The sequence below is a fragment of the Nesoenas mayeri genome (assembly GCF_963082525.1).
Source record: "Nesoenas mayeri genome assembly, chromosome: 15".
Classification (NCBI taxonomy): domain Eukaryota; kingdom Metazoa; phylum Chordata; class Aves; order Columbiformes; family Columbidae; genus Nesoenas; species Nesoenas mayeri.
In genome coordinates this window covers 6,540,324-6,559,201 of record NC_137559.1, presented here as the reverse complement: position 1 = coordinate 6,559,201, position 18,878 = coordinate 6,540,324, and the positions used below count along the sequence as shown (strand labels likewise).

The 18,878-nt window shown below is 43.2% G+C and overlaps 1 protein-coding gene across 2 annotated transcripts; it reads right to left on the bottom strand.

The window, feature by feature from the left end:
* On the bottom strand, positions 1–18,410 carry LCMT1 (leucine carboxyl methyltransferase 1). Of its 2 annotated transcripts, XM_080353702.1 has the most exons (11): positions 18,284–18,410; positions 17,050–17,141; positions 16,306–16,427; positions 14,791–14,867; positions 14,095–14,156; positions 6,787–6,889; positions 5,374–5,494; positions 4,484–4,585; positions 3,968–4,059; positions 1,856–1,953; positions 1–510 (listed from the first exon to the last, which is right to left on the bottom strand). In XM_080353702.1, exons 1-11 carry the CDS (start codon positions 18,379–18,381, stop codon positions 488–490), a joined length of 990 nt encoding a protein of 329 aa, XP_080209828.1. In that variant the 5' UTR covers positions 18,382–18,410; the 3' UTR covers positions 1–487. The 2 variants fall into 2 exon arrangements, with proteins under 2 accessions (XP_080209828.1, XP_080209829.1); XM_080353703.1 differs by lacking the exon at positions 18,284–18,410 and having other exon boundaries at positions 16,890–17,059.
* Positions 18,411–18,878: the final 468 nt, after the last annotated feature.

Sequence of the window (18,878 nt, the reverse complement as noted above, 5' to 3'; positions counted from 1 at the left end):
CCTGGAGAAAGTTAACGTGGTGGCACTTCATCAAATTAAACCTGAACAGAATGAAAATTTACAGAATTTAACCTCCAAGATCAGCCGTGCACAGTGCAAAGACATCCAGTAATGCAGCTCGCCAGCATTGGTTTTCCAGCTTTCTGTCACAAATACATTTTACACATCCACAAAAAGACAAAAGAGGAAAATCATATAATCCAAGAACACTTTACTTTCAGTTTTAAACAGGGATTACTGACATTTTACGAAAGTCCTTCGTACATCTGGGAATGGGAGGTGAGTCTTGCCTCATAACAATTGCTCACAATGGGCACAAAAGACTCATTAAAAGTACCAAAAGCCAACGGGAGAGTCGACACCAACAGCACGCGGCGCTGTCTGTACCGTTGCCACTCGCAGACACGCTGAGGTTGGCACATGCAAAGTCCCACTTGCTGTCATCTCTCGTTGTGGCTTTGGGGCTCACGGCTTCGCTCCAAACACATCAGAACGTGATGTTTGCAAGACCTGTTTGAAAACAAAAGGGGGCGGAGGGGAAACAAGTGTTTACTCTTATGCCATCTGTACTTTACAGCCATTACAACAGTTAGATACAGGACGATACTTTCAGAATTTTTAACTTAAATGTAAAGGATTTGGTGGGAGGAAATTAGGAAACAAGTCAATCTGAACTTTAACCCTTTTCTTGATTCTGATGCAGGAATTAATGTGAATAGGCCAGTCTGAAGGAATACTGAAGATATTCATGGCAGAAGGAACAACACGGGGGCTGCTGATGAACTAAGGGTCTGCCCACTAAATTAAAAAGAGAAAGCTGTGGAAAGCACCATTAACCTGGGCAGTAAATTCACACTGGATGAAGAAAAACTGCTGTAGATTGAAGCATATCCTGCATTAGATATTTGATAATCTCCTTTGGGATTTGTGCTTTTTGACTTTTTACCCAAAATTGTCCTTGGTGCTTCTCTAATCGCAGCAAAGAATGTATTCACATTTGCTAAGGAACAGGAAATAAAATTTGCTCTTGAATGCTGCTTTGTCAGGAGCAAGGGAAGGGGGGAGAAGGAGAAGGGAGGAAAAAAGACCAACTGACAGGCAGGGAAGTGTTCTGGAAAGACTAAAGTCCCTGAAACTGCAGACAGAAGCAAAGATAAACTGCATGTGCAACAGTTTCTGATTTGGACAAATAACAGCTGCAGATATCCATCCTTCACCTGAACCCCAATTCTTTTCATTTTATTATTTCTTAAGCAACAGAAACATACATAATGCTACATAAAGCATGAATCAAGTCTCTCTGTTTCAAAGAAACTCCAGTCTAGGAGAGACAGCATTTAAAGAACAAAAGGAACATTTAAAAGAGTTAACTTCAGAGGGAATTTTTTCTCCCACAAGGAAGTAGCATGGAAAACTTAGTCTCAATTGGATGTAAATGGGGACAGTGCAGAAGACGACTGGGCTAAGTAATACAAATTTATTTTTATGTTATCAGGACACTGTGTTTCCATATACCATGTGCCCATATGGCACTTGATAAGCATAGGATTTGTAAACCTTTCAGTCAGTACTGGTAGTATAAAGCAGGCAGTTATTTAAAGTAGCCCATACGGCATCTTTTGGCGTAAAAATTCAACCCCTCCTGTACTGGACAGGCTTCAGGCGCCTGTACAAACCCCCACAAGGCTGCGGGGAACCAGTCCCAAGGTTTGGGAGGTGCTGGCAGCCCCAGGAGGGAAGCAGAGCCCACTCCTGCTATGGGAGATTTCCATCGGACACCTGGTGTGTGCTGTCCCGTCCTTCCCCACGAGATTTCAACTGGAAGGGCCATCTCCCAGATGCTAGAGGACATTACCCAGATTGCTGCTGTCCTTGGAAGCCCAGCAGATGCAGTAGTGCTGCATTAATTGTTCAAACAGTTCCTTTTCATCTAGGAATTCAAGTGCTTCTATTCTGCAGGAATAGAAAGAAAAACCGTGATTCAAACTGGAGTCTCAGTCCAGTTTTTAACATAATCTTCCTCCCTCCATAGGGGGGAAAGTGATGGCCAGTCAGGTAGCTACCTTTCTAGTAAACTAACGGAGGCATCTGTCCATAATAAAGACACCACCACCACTTCCAGCCTTTGTTGTCAATGTATGAAACAAGTAACCCACCAGACATTTTCAACTTCTCAACCCTAAACTTCATGTTCCAGGACTAATCTGTGTAACTTCTCACAAATACCAGCATTCCTTTTCTATCCCCTTTTACTGCACTTATTTGGTCTTGCTGGATGTAAGTAGACACAATAGTACATCCTCTTGGAAGCAGATTTATCCTTATCAAATGACTACAGCAAACAGTTGCAGGCAGCATTTCCTCCAGACAATCACAAGTCCATATCATGTCATGGAAGAAGAGTGATGGGTAAATCAATGCAGCTTCTAATATCTCCCACACGAGCTTATGATAAAGCACAAACCAAATGGTACAAATAAGATCTGAGCATTTTTTTCCTAAAATGATTCTACCTAGGATTCCTACAGTAAGATCTTTTAATTTCTTCCAAACAAATGGGAGAACTTCTCTCAAGCTGTGCTTGCTTTAAGAAGTTTAACCTGGCACATTCCTCCCTCTCACTCTAGATTACTTGAATACTGGAGTGTTTATTTTCCATGCTAAATATTTGGAAGGGCTGCTACTGAGGATCAAAAGAGTCTGAGGGGCAGAAGTTGCTAAATACACTCAAAGATGTGCAAGTGCTGCAGAAGAACACTTTTGTAAAGATTTTTATAAACAAAAAGTGTTATTTGCCTTGTTAATACTGAAGGACAGGGTTTATGTAACCTATTTCTTGGTATTTGGAACAAGTGGAAGGAGCTGAACAGATCTAAGGTAGTCAAAAATGCTGCAAAAAAACTATAAGCTATGTCTCTCCACCAGTGCCATATGGTACAATCACACAGTCATCGTTCCTATTTAAATAACCTATGATTTTCAGTCTCACCTGTTCAGTTCCATGGTTTGAGAAATCCCCATATGTGAATACTTATTTCGACCAAGGTAACTTGTTCAGCCAATTCAAACTATAGTTAATGAATGACTCATAGCAATTCATACTTGATATTATATACCTCAGAAGTTACTCATTAAAAGGTTTCCTCCCTTTTTAGCTTTTCTTTAATGCAAAAAAAAATTTAACAAAATCCATGCAGATTAATGACTGTTGTAACAGCCTTTAGTTACACCCTGTGTGCACTAAGCTCTGCCTAGAGACCCAACCTTGCTCATAAACATGAGATGAACGGAAGATGCATCGATCTGAGAGACAGACAGACCTGCTGTTCAGCACAACTCTCCTGCCTCTCCCTTTGCTTTCACAGAACAAGAGGTCACAGCACAACATCACTCCCCTGGCTTGTTAACTAAATATGCTGGCAAGGAGCGAGGAAGGGGAGAACAGGATTGGTCACTTTCTACCCACTTGTAGTAGAAAAAGCAGATGTCTAAGTAATCTTATGCAGGCCTATGAGACTGGAGCAAACACCTGGATGTCACCTCCCTTGGGGACATGCAGAGCAGCTGCCTGTTCTGAGTGTGTTTTAGGACTCCGCTCCACCCATCTAGTGCTGTGGAGGCTGGATGTTCACAAGAAATATCTCAGGTGCTGTGAACGCCCAACACGGCATTTCTGTAGCATCTTTTATCTGCAGATTTATGTCATGAGATGCCTTATATCGCACCCAAATGAATCATCACCACTGCCAGTCTACTTCTGGCAGCAATAACCCTCTGGATCATTAACGCTGCTTCAGGCGTTACCCTCAAGGCTCTGCAGAGTTCCAGATACATTGTCTGCCCAGCCAGCATTCGCACGCAGCCTCCCCTGCTATACCGAGGGATCTCTTACTACGTGCTGATGTGTACTACCTTGGAAATGGCATCTGAAGATGACTTTGGGCCGCAAGCAAGCTTTCAGTAATACCTTTTGACATCAGCCTGTGGCAAAAAGCTGTATACTTTCATCATATCAATGGCATGTGCAGCTTCCCAGCCATTTAACAGCAATCGTTCCCTCTGTAAAATAAACAAGCAGCACAGTTTTCAGAGGACTCTAGGAAAAATATCAGAGAACAGTGTTTTCCCTGAAGGATTTTGTAGGCCATCTGCTTGACCTGTTCTTTGAAGAGCTCTTATACTCTTTTCTAAGCATCTGCTGTCAACCTCTGTGCAGAGAGGACAGTGAGCTGGATGAAGCTGTGCTCTGATCTGCTGCAGTTTGTGCAACTACTGAAACTAAGTGATATCGAGCAACCCTGGCACTAATAACAGGAAACCCCTACAACATGGATAGGAAAGGGTTTCAGCAGGTAGCAACTGTCCTCCCCAAACCTGCTAGGATCACTGCTCTGAGCCTTCCAGAGCACACACACAGGCAGGACTTGCAGATGGATTAATTAAGATTAATATCAAACACACTGAGAGCTCTGTGCCCCTTTACCTGCGAGTCTAAGGATCTGCAGACTTCCACTCCAGCCAGGTTACACTGTCGTCTCTGCAAGTTCTCAATCATGATCTGTCCAAACCGGTCCGTCATATTCACCTCAGGTAGAGAAGGAGACAAAAGTGTTCCCCCTTCCGAAAAGAATGTAATCGCAGTGAAAAGCAGTAACTTTGGTTAAACTCTTGAATTGTCTATGTCATAAGATGTACAGGATAACATTAAAGTAAAGTTTCACATACTCTTATACCAGGTCTCACCTCCCACTGCCACAGCCTCCTTGGACCCCTCATGTTTAGTGCCAGTTTAACGGTGACAAAGCTGCTGCCTCAGCAGACACGGGGACTCTGCACCGCACACTGAAAACCGACTCTGCTTTTAATTGTCAGCAGCACAGTTCAGGTCTCTCGCAGTGATTTACAGCTTGGAAGTTCCTGTTACTAATTCCTGGAGCAACCCGGTTCCCCCAAGGCAGCATTTTTCTTCCATACAGAGCAGCTGTGTTCATGCTGATGTGATTTTTGCTCCACTTTGCCAGAGAACACAGAGGGGTAGTTTTCTAATGTTATACACTCATATCCAACGTTCAGCAGCATTTCTTTTCCCTCTCTCTTATCTAAACCAATATTCTATGGTTTTCTCCACATACGGATTAAGCCTCAGTTCTTCTAGTCCAATATAATCCAGCAATTGTATTTCAGAGTAGCTGCATACTCTTTACAGTGAGCTACAGATCTACAAAATAAAATACATTACTGAAGAAATTCAGCAGAAACTGCTGTCTACACAAAAGGATATGGGCCACTCTTTATTTTACAAGAAGAAATCCCACTGTTGAGAGCAATTTTTATTATAATAATGCATGTCTAAAAATGCCATTTTTGTTTTACCTGCTCATAATTTATAAACATCGCCACTGGAAAAGTGCTTGCTGCCCACTTTAGGAGATCTGCAGATTGCTGCGGTGTCATGTAAACCAGCACACACTCTGCTACCAGAAGCGTTGGCAACCTTTAAAACAACAAAAAAACCGCACAACAAGATAACATGAAAGAGCTATCAAAAATTATTAGCAAGCAAGTAATTTCATATTCCCAAAAATTCTTAAAGGTGCTACCGTTTTTATGAACTAGACACTTAAGACTGAATGAAATCACTTCAAGTTGACTAGAACTGGGTTTTCTGGCAGTTGACAGGGGACTCCCGTGGTTACAAAGCAGAGATACCAGGAAAAAAATCTTCCCTAAGTCAGACACACTATGAACTCAGAAGACTGTGTATCCTGTAAGTGTTTTCTGAGCTGTGAGAGCATGAGCTGAAGTACATACTAAAATTCACTTTGCAGAAGAATTGTACCTTATAGATAAAATCCACACTAGAGATCAGTACAAGTAGGAATAAAACTAGACTAATTTCTTCAATATCTGTAGAACAAGCTTCACGTATAATCTAACAAAATACAGTCTTTAGATTGTGTGTTGCCTCTTCCCCCTCCACCCACAAAAAAACAAACAAAAAAAACTACACAAGTAATTTCGCTTAGAATTGTGGAGTTTTCTTTTAATTGCTAGAATGAACAAGAAAAAGAAGAGTCACTAGAAGTAGGAGAAATTCCACAGCGATGTAGGCAAGCAAGGCAAGATTTCAGAAGATGGAAGTGTAAAGATTTAAATGGCAATTTGATGCATTCTGCTTACCCATATGCTCTCTCCCACCCAGCCAGATAGCTGCTATTTATAGATCTTATATTTGAAAGGTCTGTCCATCATCCACTCAAAACTTAAACCCTGCCCCCTCCAGAAGCCTCACACTGAACAGTAGAATCCCAGATATTGGCTTCCAGAGCCAAGTTCTCAAAGGACTCCATGGCAATCACTGTACCAGAAAGTCTGGGGAGTAACAGGGGCTTTAATTGGAGGCAATAACTTTAACTGGTGTGAGAGGATCATACACCCCAGAGAACCAACCACCACAAACACATTCTCAGAAGTCCAGGCTTCATTCTCCCAGTGATTCAAGAACAAAAGGCAAGTAGTTCTGCAATGTTTGCTCTTCTCAGGAAGGATAAAACACAGTGCGCAGAGCAGTCTGTGGCAAGAACAGCTGTGCTGCAGCGTGAATGTCCAAACAGTCATGGCAAGAGCTGTCTGAACAACTCCTGCTGCTCCGAGGGCTCAGGAAAAGGTAACCATGGAAATGGCATAATGAGCACCGGCTGCAGATGCTGTGCCCAAGCCTGACTGCACTCTCACCAGGGCACTCCCACAAGACCTCCTCACAAAACCAAAATTAAATGATCTTACTGTATATCCAGGTTATGTTTCTTTAATTTTTCCTCCAGATCTGATGAGAAACGGAGATCTGCTCCCACTATGGAATAGCGAGTGGAATCCAGGCTGTGAGAATCTGCAAGTTCAACATTTTGAGAGACTAATGGTTACAAATCAGAGAGATGCTGAAATTATTAATTAAAAAAAACCAAAACACCAGAACATAGGAGTTTGAAGTCAAAGTTTGATCCGTTATACATAACAATGAACAGCAAACATTAATTGTTGTGTTTTACAGATGGTGATACATTAGCATCAGACTCTGTAAGAAGCCTCATCTTTCACTCTGCAGCCTCTGTAAATGCAGATGGGTTATCCTGGCCGTTACCATGGTTTCGAGAAACCCAGAGAGAAGAAAAATGTAAAGATTAAAGGCAGCATTTTTTGTTTCATTTGTAGAGTCTTTTTAGATGACCCAATGTACATGAGGAATTACATAAAAATAAGTACATCGATTTCTGAAAAACTAAGTTAAAAGTAACAATGTTCCAAACATTAATGATATAGCTACATAAATTAACAATACATAAAGTTACATAATATATATGGGTATCAGACACAGATTTGGGGGCCAAAAGAAGTTATTATGTAGGGTATTTAAGTGTAGAGTCAAATTAGAAACTGTATTCCGAGAAACAAATATTCAACCTGAGATACAAGATGCAGGAAGTGCCTACAAGTGCTTTCCAGTTTGGAAGAGGAACAAACCCTGGCGTCCAAAGACACTTTGCACACTGGCAGAGCTGCCCAAAGCAGCAGCGCCCGAGCTGGCGCTGCCGGTTACTGTGAGCAAAGAGAGCACGAGGACAGGAGCAGAGAAGCCAAGCGGCTGAAGGGACGCGATGAAAGGGGATTTCCATTTCGGGAGAGGAAAGGGGGGGCAGGAAAAAGCAGCAACAAAAATAAAAAGCAACTTGTTAAATTAAGCCGTGCTTCAAATGTTCTGGAAGATGTACCTCCATTTAGCTTTCAAGTGAACAACTGCTTGAAAACGCCACCAGCAAGTGACAATAGCTGTCTTTCCAGGAACACTTGTGAGCATGTAGAGAAACCAGAACAGCTCATGCAGAGTTACAGAGGGAGGAGAGGGGAAAAAAAAAAGGAAAAAGAAAGTTGTGCAGCACATGATTCAACATTTTGAGTCAAGGCTTTTTTTCCATGTGCATGTTCTGTAAAAGCTTTACTACTTCCCACACCCTTCTATTTAAGTTTTTATATCAAGGCCACGATAATGGCATCAAAAAAGGCCACACAAAAAAAACCCATACCACACAGATGAAATTATTTATATAGTGATTGGTTTGCTGTCCAGAGATACAGCGCAGCAAGCAGTCACCACAATTAGTATGAAATTAATGCAATCTTCTTGTCTGGCTTCATTGACTTGGACATACCAGTACGTTAATTATAACCAGAAATAAAGGACATTTTTTTTTAAGCGATCCAGTAACAGAAGTGGTACAACCACCTGAGAGGTAGAAGCAAATATCTCTTGCTCGCACCATGTTGATTCAAGAGTTTTTAGCACTGAAGAGCAAAACCTCTCCAACTTCAGGTTAGGAAAAGGTCCTTCTAAATGGTTCCAATTTCAGCAACTGGAACGGCTCACATTGGTTTTAATAAGCCTGTATTTGCATGAGCAAACCCCAGGGGACTTCTGCTGGGCCCTGCCATGGTGCGAGGAACAGCCCGCGCGTCCTCAGCGCCGCTGGGCAGCGCAGCAGAGCCAACTGCTTGGCAGATGGAGGTTGTGGACAAGGGAAAATAAACGGCCATATAGCCATAGGCTGGTTATTTAGAGTTAACTACTGGGGAAAATAAATTTAAATAAAAGCTGACTAGGAATGGATTGTCTCCTTCTCTTTGAAAGCCTTTCATTCCAAACCAAATGCAATCACTTCCACTTGCAGCACCCGGGTTGCCTGGTCCTCCTTTGGTCTGTTCAAACAGAACCTTCTTCCTTCACACATTTTCCTGCCAACTTCCCTCAACTCAAACACAACTGCAGACAATACCAAGGCCGAGCTGCACACATATCACACACAAGCTGACACAGTTGCCAGACACTGTGCATTTTAAACATCTCTGAAAGCACCTCATCAAATATCCCCATAATTCATATATTTAAACATTCACAATCAATACTTATCTCCTGAAGGAAATCTTAAGGCAAAATATGAAATTTACACTAGTCAATTTTAAAATGCAAGAAGAGAGGCAGACGGAAAGAAAGCAAGAGGAAGAGTTGAAGCTAAGCCCTTCCACACTTCCTGGTCAGATTTACTGGTGGCTTCCACCTTTGGCCCACACTTGGCATTAAAAAAACCCCCTTTATATATAAAGTCAAAAGGATGAAGAGATCAAATTTAACTAGGTAAACACCTTCAAGATCTTAAAATAAGACTGACAACTACTCCATCACTTCATACTTAGATAACATAACTCATTTATTGCACAGCAATGGCAGCTGATGATAGTTGGAATTGTTCCCAGCCTGGAAGTTAAAAGTCAAAGTACAGTCGTAAACATCTCAGAAAATAATGCACTGCTAGGTCATGGTCTGGCACCAATTTCTACTTCACTGCAGAGCCTGATGCTCCAAGTATGAATATTTGCAAACATGTTGCCACCCTGAGTGAGCAGCATTGGTGCAAATGTATTTTACAATACCTGCCCAGCTACAGAGTAGCTGAAAAAGCAAGTTTTAGCTTGGTAGCGCAGGCACATGGTCTCCATTGATTTCTTCTTACGAACAAGAACGTTTTTTTAACTGGATCAATTTTTTTTGTGGATGTGTAAAACATATTTGTGACAGGAAGGTGGAAAACCAGTGCTGGTGAGCTATATTACTGGTGGCTCAATTCACTGAAAATCCTGTATTCTGAGCAATAATTCCTATCCAGGTGCCTATTCTTCATGTAGTTTCTTAGCAAAGTTGCTTGGTCACGATGTTCGTTCTTAAAGCACAGAGCTACCTTCTGGCTTTCTGTGTGATGCTCACGCTTAACACATTCAGTTATGTACAAAGTCTCTCCCTTGTACTTGTCTGAAATGAAGGTTTGAGAAATATCAGATTCAGATTTCATTTGAGAAATACAAGGGAGGGAAGAGTGAAGGAAAGAGAAGAGCGCCAGCGCTCCAGCCCTCCTCCCAAGCTCAGCCTCTGCTGCATGCATCTGTTTCCTGTGCACGATGCAGAGATTATTCTGCTCTCATCATACCACTTGTTTGTATATTTGCCATGACTTCTGGCACAGAAGCAACAATACCAGTGGGTTAAATTTAGGTATCACTGCAGTAAATGAATAGTAGGAGGAGTTGCTTATAGTTGCCTTTGGACCTCACTGCAATAAATATTTTCTTCAGAAGAATGTGCTACCAGCAGAGGAATACTCTGGTTTATGGTGGCCCTGGGGCATTCACCCGCCTGTGCAGCAGTGTTATTCAGAGCACCAGGGTGCACTTCCTCTGCTACCAGAATTCAGAGTTTTCTTACTGTCTTCTCAGATTAGAGAAACAACTTCCTGGAGTTTTTCCAAGAGACAGCACGCGGGATACTATTGACTCAAACTGATTTCATCAGGGTTTTCATCCTAAGGTATCTTTGGCAGCTTTACAACCACCCAGCCCATACAACCTATTCTGCCGGCTCACAGGCATGACAGTGAGTTGGTCTCACTCAGGTTGGTTGTTAATTGCAACATCAGAACAGGGTATGTCCCAAAACACAACGAAATGTAGTTCATCTTGTAAGCAGAGGATCATTCCCAAAGCAGGCATGCAAGTCAGACACGTTGGGTCACAAGTAAGCTTGGAACGTAGTGAAAAGGAGTTAAAATAACCAACTCACAAAGCTGAACTAGACAGGGACAGAAAGTGTCCGAGTGGCACTGAAAGGTAAGAGTTCACAGATGTGTAATCTGCACTCGCAAGGTGCAGCACTTACTTCCCAGTACTGGCATCTGCATTGTAAACCAGATAGCGCTGACCTCTGAAAACAAGTTAACCTGGTACTGCCTCAGCAATGTCACATCACTGCACAAACACTGCTTTCCCCTGAGACCCAACGCTCCCCAGGAAACAAAACTACTCAATGACAAGTGTCATCTCACTGCATTCAAGGGCAGAGGCCACAAATATCTACACTTGAATTGCAAGCTGTGCTGTCATGGCTTTATCTGAAGTGCAGGAGAAAGCAGATGTTGCCCTGAAGCCGATAAAGTTGTCTGTAACACTAGCTTCATGAAATGAAAATATTTGCTGCGAGAAGAAAAGCAGTAGGAGAATGAGAGTCATGTCAATTGGTATTAAAACTACTCAAAAATCAAATTCCAAGGCATCTAAACAAATTATTGCTGGTATACACGAGGCAGCAGTGTGGAAATGATTCGGGGGTGGGGGACAGGTCAGGACAACCTCCCTCCACAAGATTCTAAAATCCTGGTCCATATCCGCACTCTGAAAACCACATAAATGAGCAGCATTTTCCTACATGGAAACGCTGCTTCACTGTGCCCCACTACACTCCCTGTTCCCAGAACACTGCTTTAGTCTAACAGCCAGACCAGGTCAGACCAAAGGTGCCCCCACTACAGTCTCCTGCCTCTTACGGATGCCACCAGCAGCTACCTATGGAAGAGACAAAAAGAAGGCAAAACATACTACTAATACTGGTATCTATGTTGTTTTCTGTCTTTTTTCCAATAATCCTTAAACTTGATCTGCATTTCTGGACCATTCCTGAGCCACTGTTTCTATATATCTATTTATTATAGCACCCAGATCTTGCACACAGGCAGCAATAATCAGTCAGCAGCCTATCATTTGCATGTGAGGCACAAACTATTTTTTCCACCCATGTGCATCACTTTATATTAATCCACATTGAATTTATCACCAAGTCACTAGTTTCCCAAGATTCTTCAACAGTTCTTTACCCCTCTGAAGAGTTCAGACTTGCCAACAAGCTGCCATGTACTAGTCACTCTATTTCCCAATCATTTCTTAGCGTTGAAGAAGAACAGATCCTGAGCACAGATCTCCATCTCTCTCCACAATGAAAACTAACAACATATGGTACCCTCCATCCCAGCTCTTTATCCATATGAGAACCATTCCTTCTATCCACAGCTGTGCGATTTCTTTGGCACACTTCAGTAAGGGACACTGTCAAACAATTTTTTCTAATTCAAGCACTACTAGTTGGATGTCCTTTTCCAATGCATCTATTGACTCCTGTAGAGAGCTGCAATACAGTTGTGAGGCAGAACTTATCCTAAGAAAAGCTATGCTGACTCTTCAACACTGTATTATTGCTGTTTTCCCCAAGTCTGTCTGTTAGAGTTTCTACTAATTTGTTTAGCAGAGACATCAGTCCCACCAGCACATAGTTCCCTGGATTTCTCCTGGAGCCTCTCAGAGTCACAGCTGCCACCTTCCAGTTGTCAGGTACTACGACACTTTTAAAACGAGAGGGTATATGCCAGTTAGTAGCTGAGCGAATTCGTTGTCAAGCTCCTTTAGATGTGTAAGAGATCTCTATTCATCCATTTGATTTGTCTGCTTAGTCCACAGCCTGTTCTGGTGGCAGTTCCACGTGCAGCAGAGCCAGCCCTGTGTCCTTAAACCAGAGCTCCCACATAGATTTCACTTCAGCTGACCGGTGCTTATCAAGTGCCAGTTCAAACTGGGATTCCACAACAGACTTTCCCCAAATATCTGGGCATTATGCCCCATCCCACAGATCTCAGTGTAGCAGAGCCTGCGTCAGCAGGTCACAGGAATACGGCAACTCTGAAGTATCTAAAATCCAGTACTTAGAACAACAGAAACAGCTTTAGAGGAAGAAGCCGCTCCAATGCAGTCAATCAGTGATACATTAATTGCTTTTGACTGCTGTGACTTGCCAATTAGTAGCTTTTGATTACAGTACACCACTGCAATTTGATAACTTCGCAGTAATTTTACTGCACCAGATTTATCAACAGCTGCTCAGTAACACAAATACTATCAGCCCCTTCTCATTGACCCTGTATTAACGCCTTTGTAACAGTGCTGATGCAGCACATCTAGTACAGACGAGATACATTCTAAGAAGATCTCCCACCTAAAACACAGTGGTACTTAGGAGCCCATTTTCTGAGACAGGGCACTGGGCTTTCAGCTTTTGAGCCCTCAATGTACAAGGGAGAATTCTGCCATTCAAATCACATCTAAAAGGTCAGTAAGTTAAGACCCTCTAACATGTACCAATAAAATGTGCATAATATGCACAAATACACATAGTCAATTCAGTGCGTGGCAGTACCATGATCCAAGCACTATGAGCCTGGGTGCAGCCTCTACCCCAGGAAGCAGGAGACACCCCCGCACTCTTCACACTCCTCCTCACTCTCGGCAGGGCCCTGTCGAGCCCTCCAGACCCTTGGCTAGAATTGTGCTTATTAAAATCACCTGTAGATGGAATCTCATCAGGGCACACTGAACACAGGGTCAGGGTCACATCTGCTAACACTAATTAGCTGGTATCATAGATGCAGATAATTACTGTTCCTCCTAAATGGTCCAGGGCAGCCACTACAGAGTCATATCTGCTATTTAGGCACTGAAAACATAACTCACAGAATGTCAGGAGTTGGAAGGGACTTGAAAGATCATCTAGTCCAATCCCCCTGCTGGAGCAGGAACACCTAGATCAATGGAACCCAATTTTTTCCACAAGGAAAGAGGTTTTCAAATTACAGTCCTGACAGAAACATAACATGGCTGTACGACAGTACAAGCACACAACAACACCTGAATCTAATCTCCTCTTCATACTAAAATGCCACAAACAGCATTGGCTCCTGAGAACGGACTTTGCAGACTGTGTTTCTTCTGTGAAGACTGCCCTAAATGTAAAGACCTGTGCTCTTAATGAGACAGAAAGAAGATAGAGGAAAACACTCAACAGATATTTTAATCCAGTAAATACGGCTATCAGTAGCATTTTTCCTTTCCTGTAACACAAAAACCCCCACAACTTAAGCCACATAAGAGAGAAGAAAAATCCCAACAGCTTTCTGGCAGAATAAAACCACTTCAAGAGAAGATGTTCCTAACGTGGCACAGAACAAATGGGCAGGAGTCTGTAAGAGAAGAAAAAAGCCTCTTTTCCCTCCCAATTCTCTGTCCAAACAGCATTTCAAACATTAAAAGCCTGCCCACATAGCAGAACAAAATGATCAGAAAAGTTTTAAAAGTGCTGCAGTACATTGCTGGCTTATTTTGAAGATGACTCACCTATTAGAAGAGAGTCCCCTGAATGGGATTCCATAATTGGTTTTGACAGGGGAGGTTTTGATCTGTGGGAAGAAGCAGCATCTCTGAGCAGTTAATCTTGTTTTACAGTGTGCTTAGATTTTTTTAAACATATATATGTGTGTGTGTGTGTGTGCGCGACAGAAACAGACAGGAGAATACCTCTGCCCTCTACTGGAAATAAAAAGGTTTGCAAGGTAGACTCAGTAGGAAGTTGCAGTTGAGTTTTATACCCAGCAACTCTTAAGTTTTGAGGTAATTGTTCAAGAGGAATCCAGACACTCTCTTCAAGTATCCTCCATGTATCCAAACAGACTATCCGCATCATCCCAGCTATCCTACCTCTCTAACGGAACATGCAAGTCTGGGAATTTACCGAAGTCTTCAGTAGAAAGAAGACTTCACCAATTCTCATCATCATGAGGCTTCTCCTGCCCATTATATTTTACATAATTAAGAATAAAGTCTGCTTGCCTCCCTAAAGCTTCCACATATCAACTTCTCTAATTTGGAATAATGGCTGCACAGTCACATGCAAGACTTGCCCGTATAATGAAACCTCTACTCTAAATCCCAGAGCACAAAGAGTTTCTCAAAAGAGAGATGAAATAATTGTAGCTTGCAATTCATGACATTTTGCTGAATTACATTCAGTTCCACAAAGCAAAACATACTTACTTGATATTATGTATTTTTCTTGCAACTATCATTGGAAAATCCACTTCAAAATATTTTCTAGGGAGAAGATTTTCATCCTGAGAATTAGAGTAAGACTCTAGAATTAGCAACATTCAAGTTTCACATGCACATGACAAGAAGATACAACCTTAGGTCCCAAATAGTTTTGGTTTAGTTTACTCTGGCATTTGTAACAGTAGTATAACTTAATGTCTCACTGCTTTAAAACAAACACACACCAAAACCCAAACACAAAACAGTTAAGAGATATTAGAATGTCCTCTAAGCATTAAGGAAACTATTTTCCATTTTATGTCATGCAGCAATCCTAGACACCAGATCACTGAAATGTACATTCCAACAATATATTATCAGGATCTAGCAGAGCACAGCAACAGGAAGCTATTACGACATTTGCCCTGCATCTTCAGTATATTCTTCTAAGAAAGGAATTGGGAATATTTTACACAGAAAGTGACTACATTCCCTAATTCATCCTCAAACTGAAGCCAAATTATGAGCGCACCAGTTTTCCTCCACTACAAAAAAGGGGAAAACCTCTTCATTTTGTGTTGTCACCATCTGACACCCTGACAGATAAGTCGTACCAAGTTTCTCCCCATGCAGCAGTCCTTTTGTGATGGATATGAACTGCCAGTTCCAGCCTGTCAACCTCATGAATTTCTGAACAGTAGATTAAATCAGTAGTGAAAACACTGAAGCACTTGATTAACTGGGTCCCATCTTCTGTATGTTAATTATACCACACCTGCTCTTTACAAGGAGGAAGAATTGGAATTACAGGCCCCACTTTATCTTTTAAAAAAATCACCGCTATAGGAAAATTAATAAAACTATTGACATAGTTTTCATAGGAATGTAGTTAAGAAAAATCTTCACATCTGAGAAAAAAATTCATTATTTTTTCCCTTCCGCTGACTGAAATATAATGAATTGTGACCAAACAAAGTGCAACTGGCCTCCCTGGGCTTTCTTCCAGAAACTAAATTTACAAATGTAAATGCTAATAAGAAGATAGCTTAGAGGTGTTTTCACTCAGAACAGTACCATCACATAATATCTGAAGAATGTGAATTTTGGTGAATTACACACATGCAAACAGACATACATATTTAAACATCTAAACTCACATTTTTATAAGTAATTCAGAAACATGTCAATAGAGCCTGTATAATCCTGTACTTTGACACCTTATTCCTGTTCTAATATGGGATAAAAATAGTGAAACCTAATGGCTCAGAGATAACAGCACAATGGGGAGTTCAGCTTAAGTCCTGACAGCCCACTAGAGGTCAGCGTCGTGTCACACACTTTTTGGTGAAACTCAGTGAAAACTGCAGCCCCTCCTGTGCCCTCAGCTCTAAAGGTACCTAAACTAACCCTTCCCCGGCAGAGCAGGGCATGCAGCCCCGCACACCCGCTGGCCCACAGCAGTGCTCACAGAAACTGCTCCAAACAGCCCCAGCCGGGTCTGTTACTCTCAGCTCTTGTTACCTTTAATCTCCAGAACAGGGTATCCATGCCAGCACCGAGATTAACAATTTGACAGTTGCATTCTGTCTTCTTTAGAAAAGCTTTAATCAGATAACTGACTCCATGAACACGAGCGTAATAGCCTGTTAACAACAACAACAAGGTTATTTTTATTATTACTTTCATATAATACTTGGTGTTTAACACATACTAAGATTTCTAGGTAACTTTATACACTCGCTATTTAAATAAAATGTACTTCCTAGGAAGAATAATTTTCTCTTTTTAAGATACCTAAGTGGTTCAGGGTTTTTTTATTACTAACAAAATCTGATGCACAGATAAACAGGATTGCTTGGGTAAATACAAGTTTTAGTCAAGTTTCACCTCAAACTGTGCAGAATGCTAGTTGTGTGCTAGCTAGGGTACACATTTTTGCAGAGACCAGAGCCGACACAAGCTGCTGTCCTGGGTCAAATCAACATTTTTGATTGCTTTGCAGAGATTACTGCACACTGAGACACACAGAGACATTCCGTCCAGAACACAGAAAACAAAGGATAAGAGTTTTGGTTTAAAGAATAATATTTTAAAAAATCAGGTACCATATGGAACTATTACTGTGAAGAAAACTTGTCTTGTTCTTTCATGCATTTCCTACACTCCATAAATACCCCATATACATGGAGGGTTCGTCAGGTGCTTCTCAAGACCAGCAGAGAACACGTTTGCACTGTCTTTGTTCACATTCACATGCCAACTTGCCTCTGTTGATTTCAGGTGCTTTTCTCTCTTTGGCTTGTCTCACAAAATACTGGATATAAGGGTCCTTCCAGTAACCAACACTCACAGCAAACCTGTCCAGTAGAGAGGAAAAAGAAAATGTAAGAGAAATATGAGACAAAGCCACTAAGACTGACTCTAAAGGATACACAGGCTGAAAAAGTCACACTCTGCCCCAGGTGTGCACATGCAGACAAGGTTTAAAAACTCTGTTGAATGGGTGCATTTATTTCAATTAAGAAGTTACAGAAAACCTAGTAACAAACGTTGGTTCTTGCCATATTAAACAATCATCTTTTCAATGGTCTGTGTGCTATTCAATGAACTGTGAGTGAAGGCTCTACTACCTTCAATACATCCTCCCTGGGGACCCAGCTAAGAGAGGAACTACCTGAAGTTCCTCAGACTGCACACAAAGCACGTGTTACTTCTATAGATCATTATGCTACGAGCTGTTTGCACTTACTCCAGATCTTCTACATGTCCCTTTAACACAACAACAGCGCTATGCTATTCTAATAGAACTTATTAGTTTTACAATGGATTTGAAAAGGTAAACTCTCAAAAACAAACTCAGCCACCCAACAATTTGCTGCTACACCACCAGCAAAGCTCAGAACAAACCAGCAGCAGCCACAGATGTTAAACTCATGCCCCGGCATAACAGAGAACCAAAACTCCTGGCCCTCCCAGCACCCACCCTCCAAGAGAGGTGAAGTAAAGAATTCTGAAAAATATCATTTTTTTCCCCCTAGATATTAACCATCACTGAAATTTCTGACCGCCACTGTTAGCCCGTATAATTCCAGCTATCACTGTGTGCTGCTTAATAAACAAGCTCCCTATTGAAAATTGGGTGGGTGCTTATTAACAGGAGTGGGGCAGTTCAGGGCAAAGCCGATGGGCAGAGGTGCCACAACCCATCTTGGGGACACTGTGCCCCTGCTGGTTCGTTTGTCCTCCCGCCCCAGCCCCACTCACTCCGGGCACACGGCTCCAGCTGGGCCTCCCCGGCCCCAGTTACGCTCTCGGCCTCGGTACAGCCAAAAGACACCGGTGGGCACCTGGGAAAAGGGACTCCCTCCCCTTCCCTCCCCTCTTCTCTCCTCTAGCCGAGCTTCCCGGGGCCCGGTCCGTGTTCCACCGCGGCCCGCTACGGGAAGACACCGGAGGGGCCCGGCCCACCCCATCCCGCCGCTGCCCCAGGCGCCACTACCGTTTGCAGACAGACGCGTCCTCGCACGTGCCCCGGACCGCCTCATCCGCCTCGTCGAGGCCAGCGGCAGAGAGGGGGTCGCGGGCAGCGGCCGCCATGGAGGGCTCGGGGCTCAGCCGCCCGCCGCTGCCGCTGCCGCCACCACCCCCACGGCCTGCCCCCCGCCACCCCTTATTGGGAGGCCTCCGCAGCGCGGCCCGCCGGAGCCCGACGATTGGCTCACAGCCTCATCCATCCCCATGACACCCAATGAAAGAAGGCAGGCTCGACCGCCCCGCCCAGGAAACGGCGGCGGTACCGCATGGGAGGCCGGGAGCAGTAGTCTTGGGTAACGCCGCGGGGGGCGCGGGGGGTGCGGGGGGGGGGGGCGGTTGGACCCCGGGGCTGTCCGCTCCGGGAGGGGCGGTCCCTGCTGACCGAGCCCGGCCCAGCTGCCGCTCCTGAAGCAGCAGCGCCCCTCGCTCCTGAGAAAGCGGCGGGCAGAGGAGCCGCCCCCGAGCTGCGAAGAGCCGACATCCGGGTTCCCGCCGCCCCTCCCCTCCCCGAGCCCCGGCTGTTCTTGTGGTGGTGAGGGCGGGGCCGGAAGCGGTGGTGG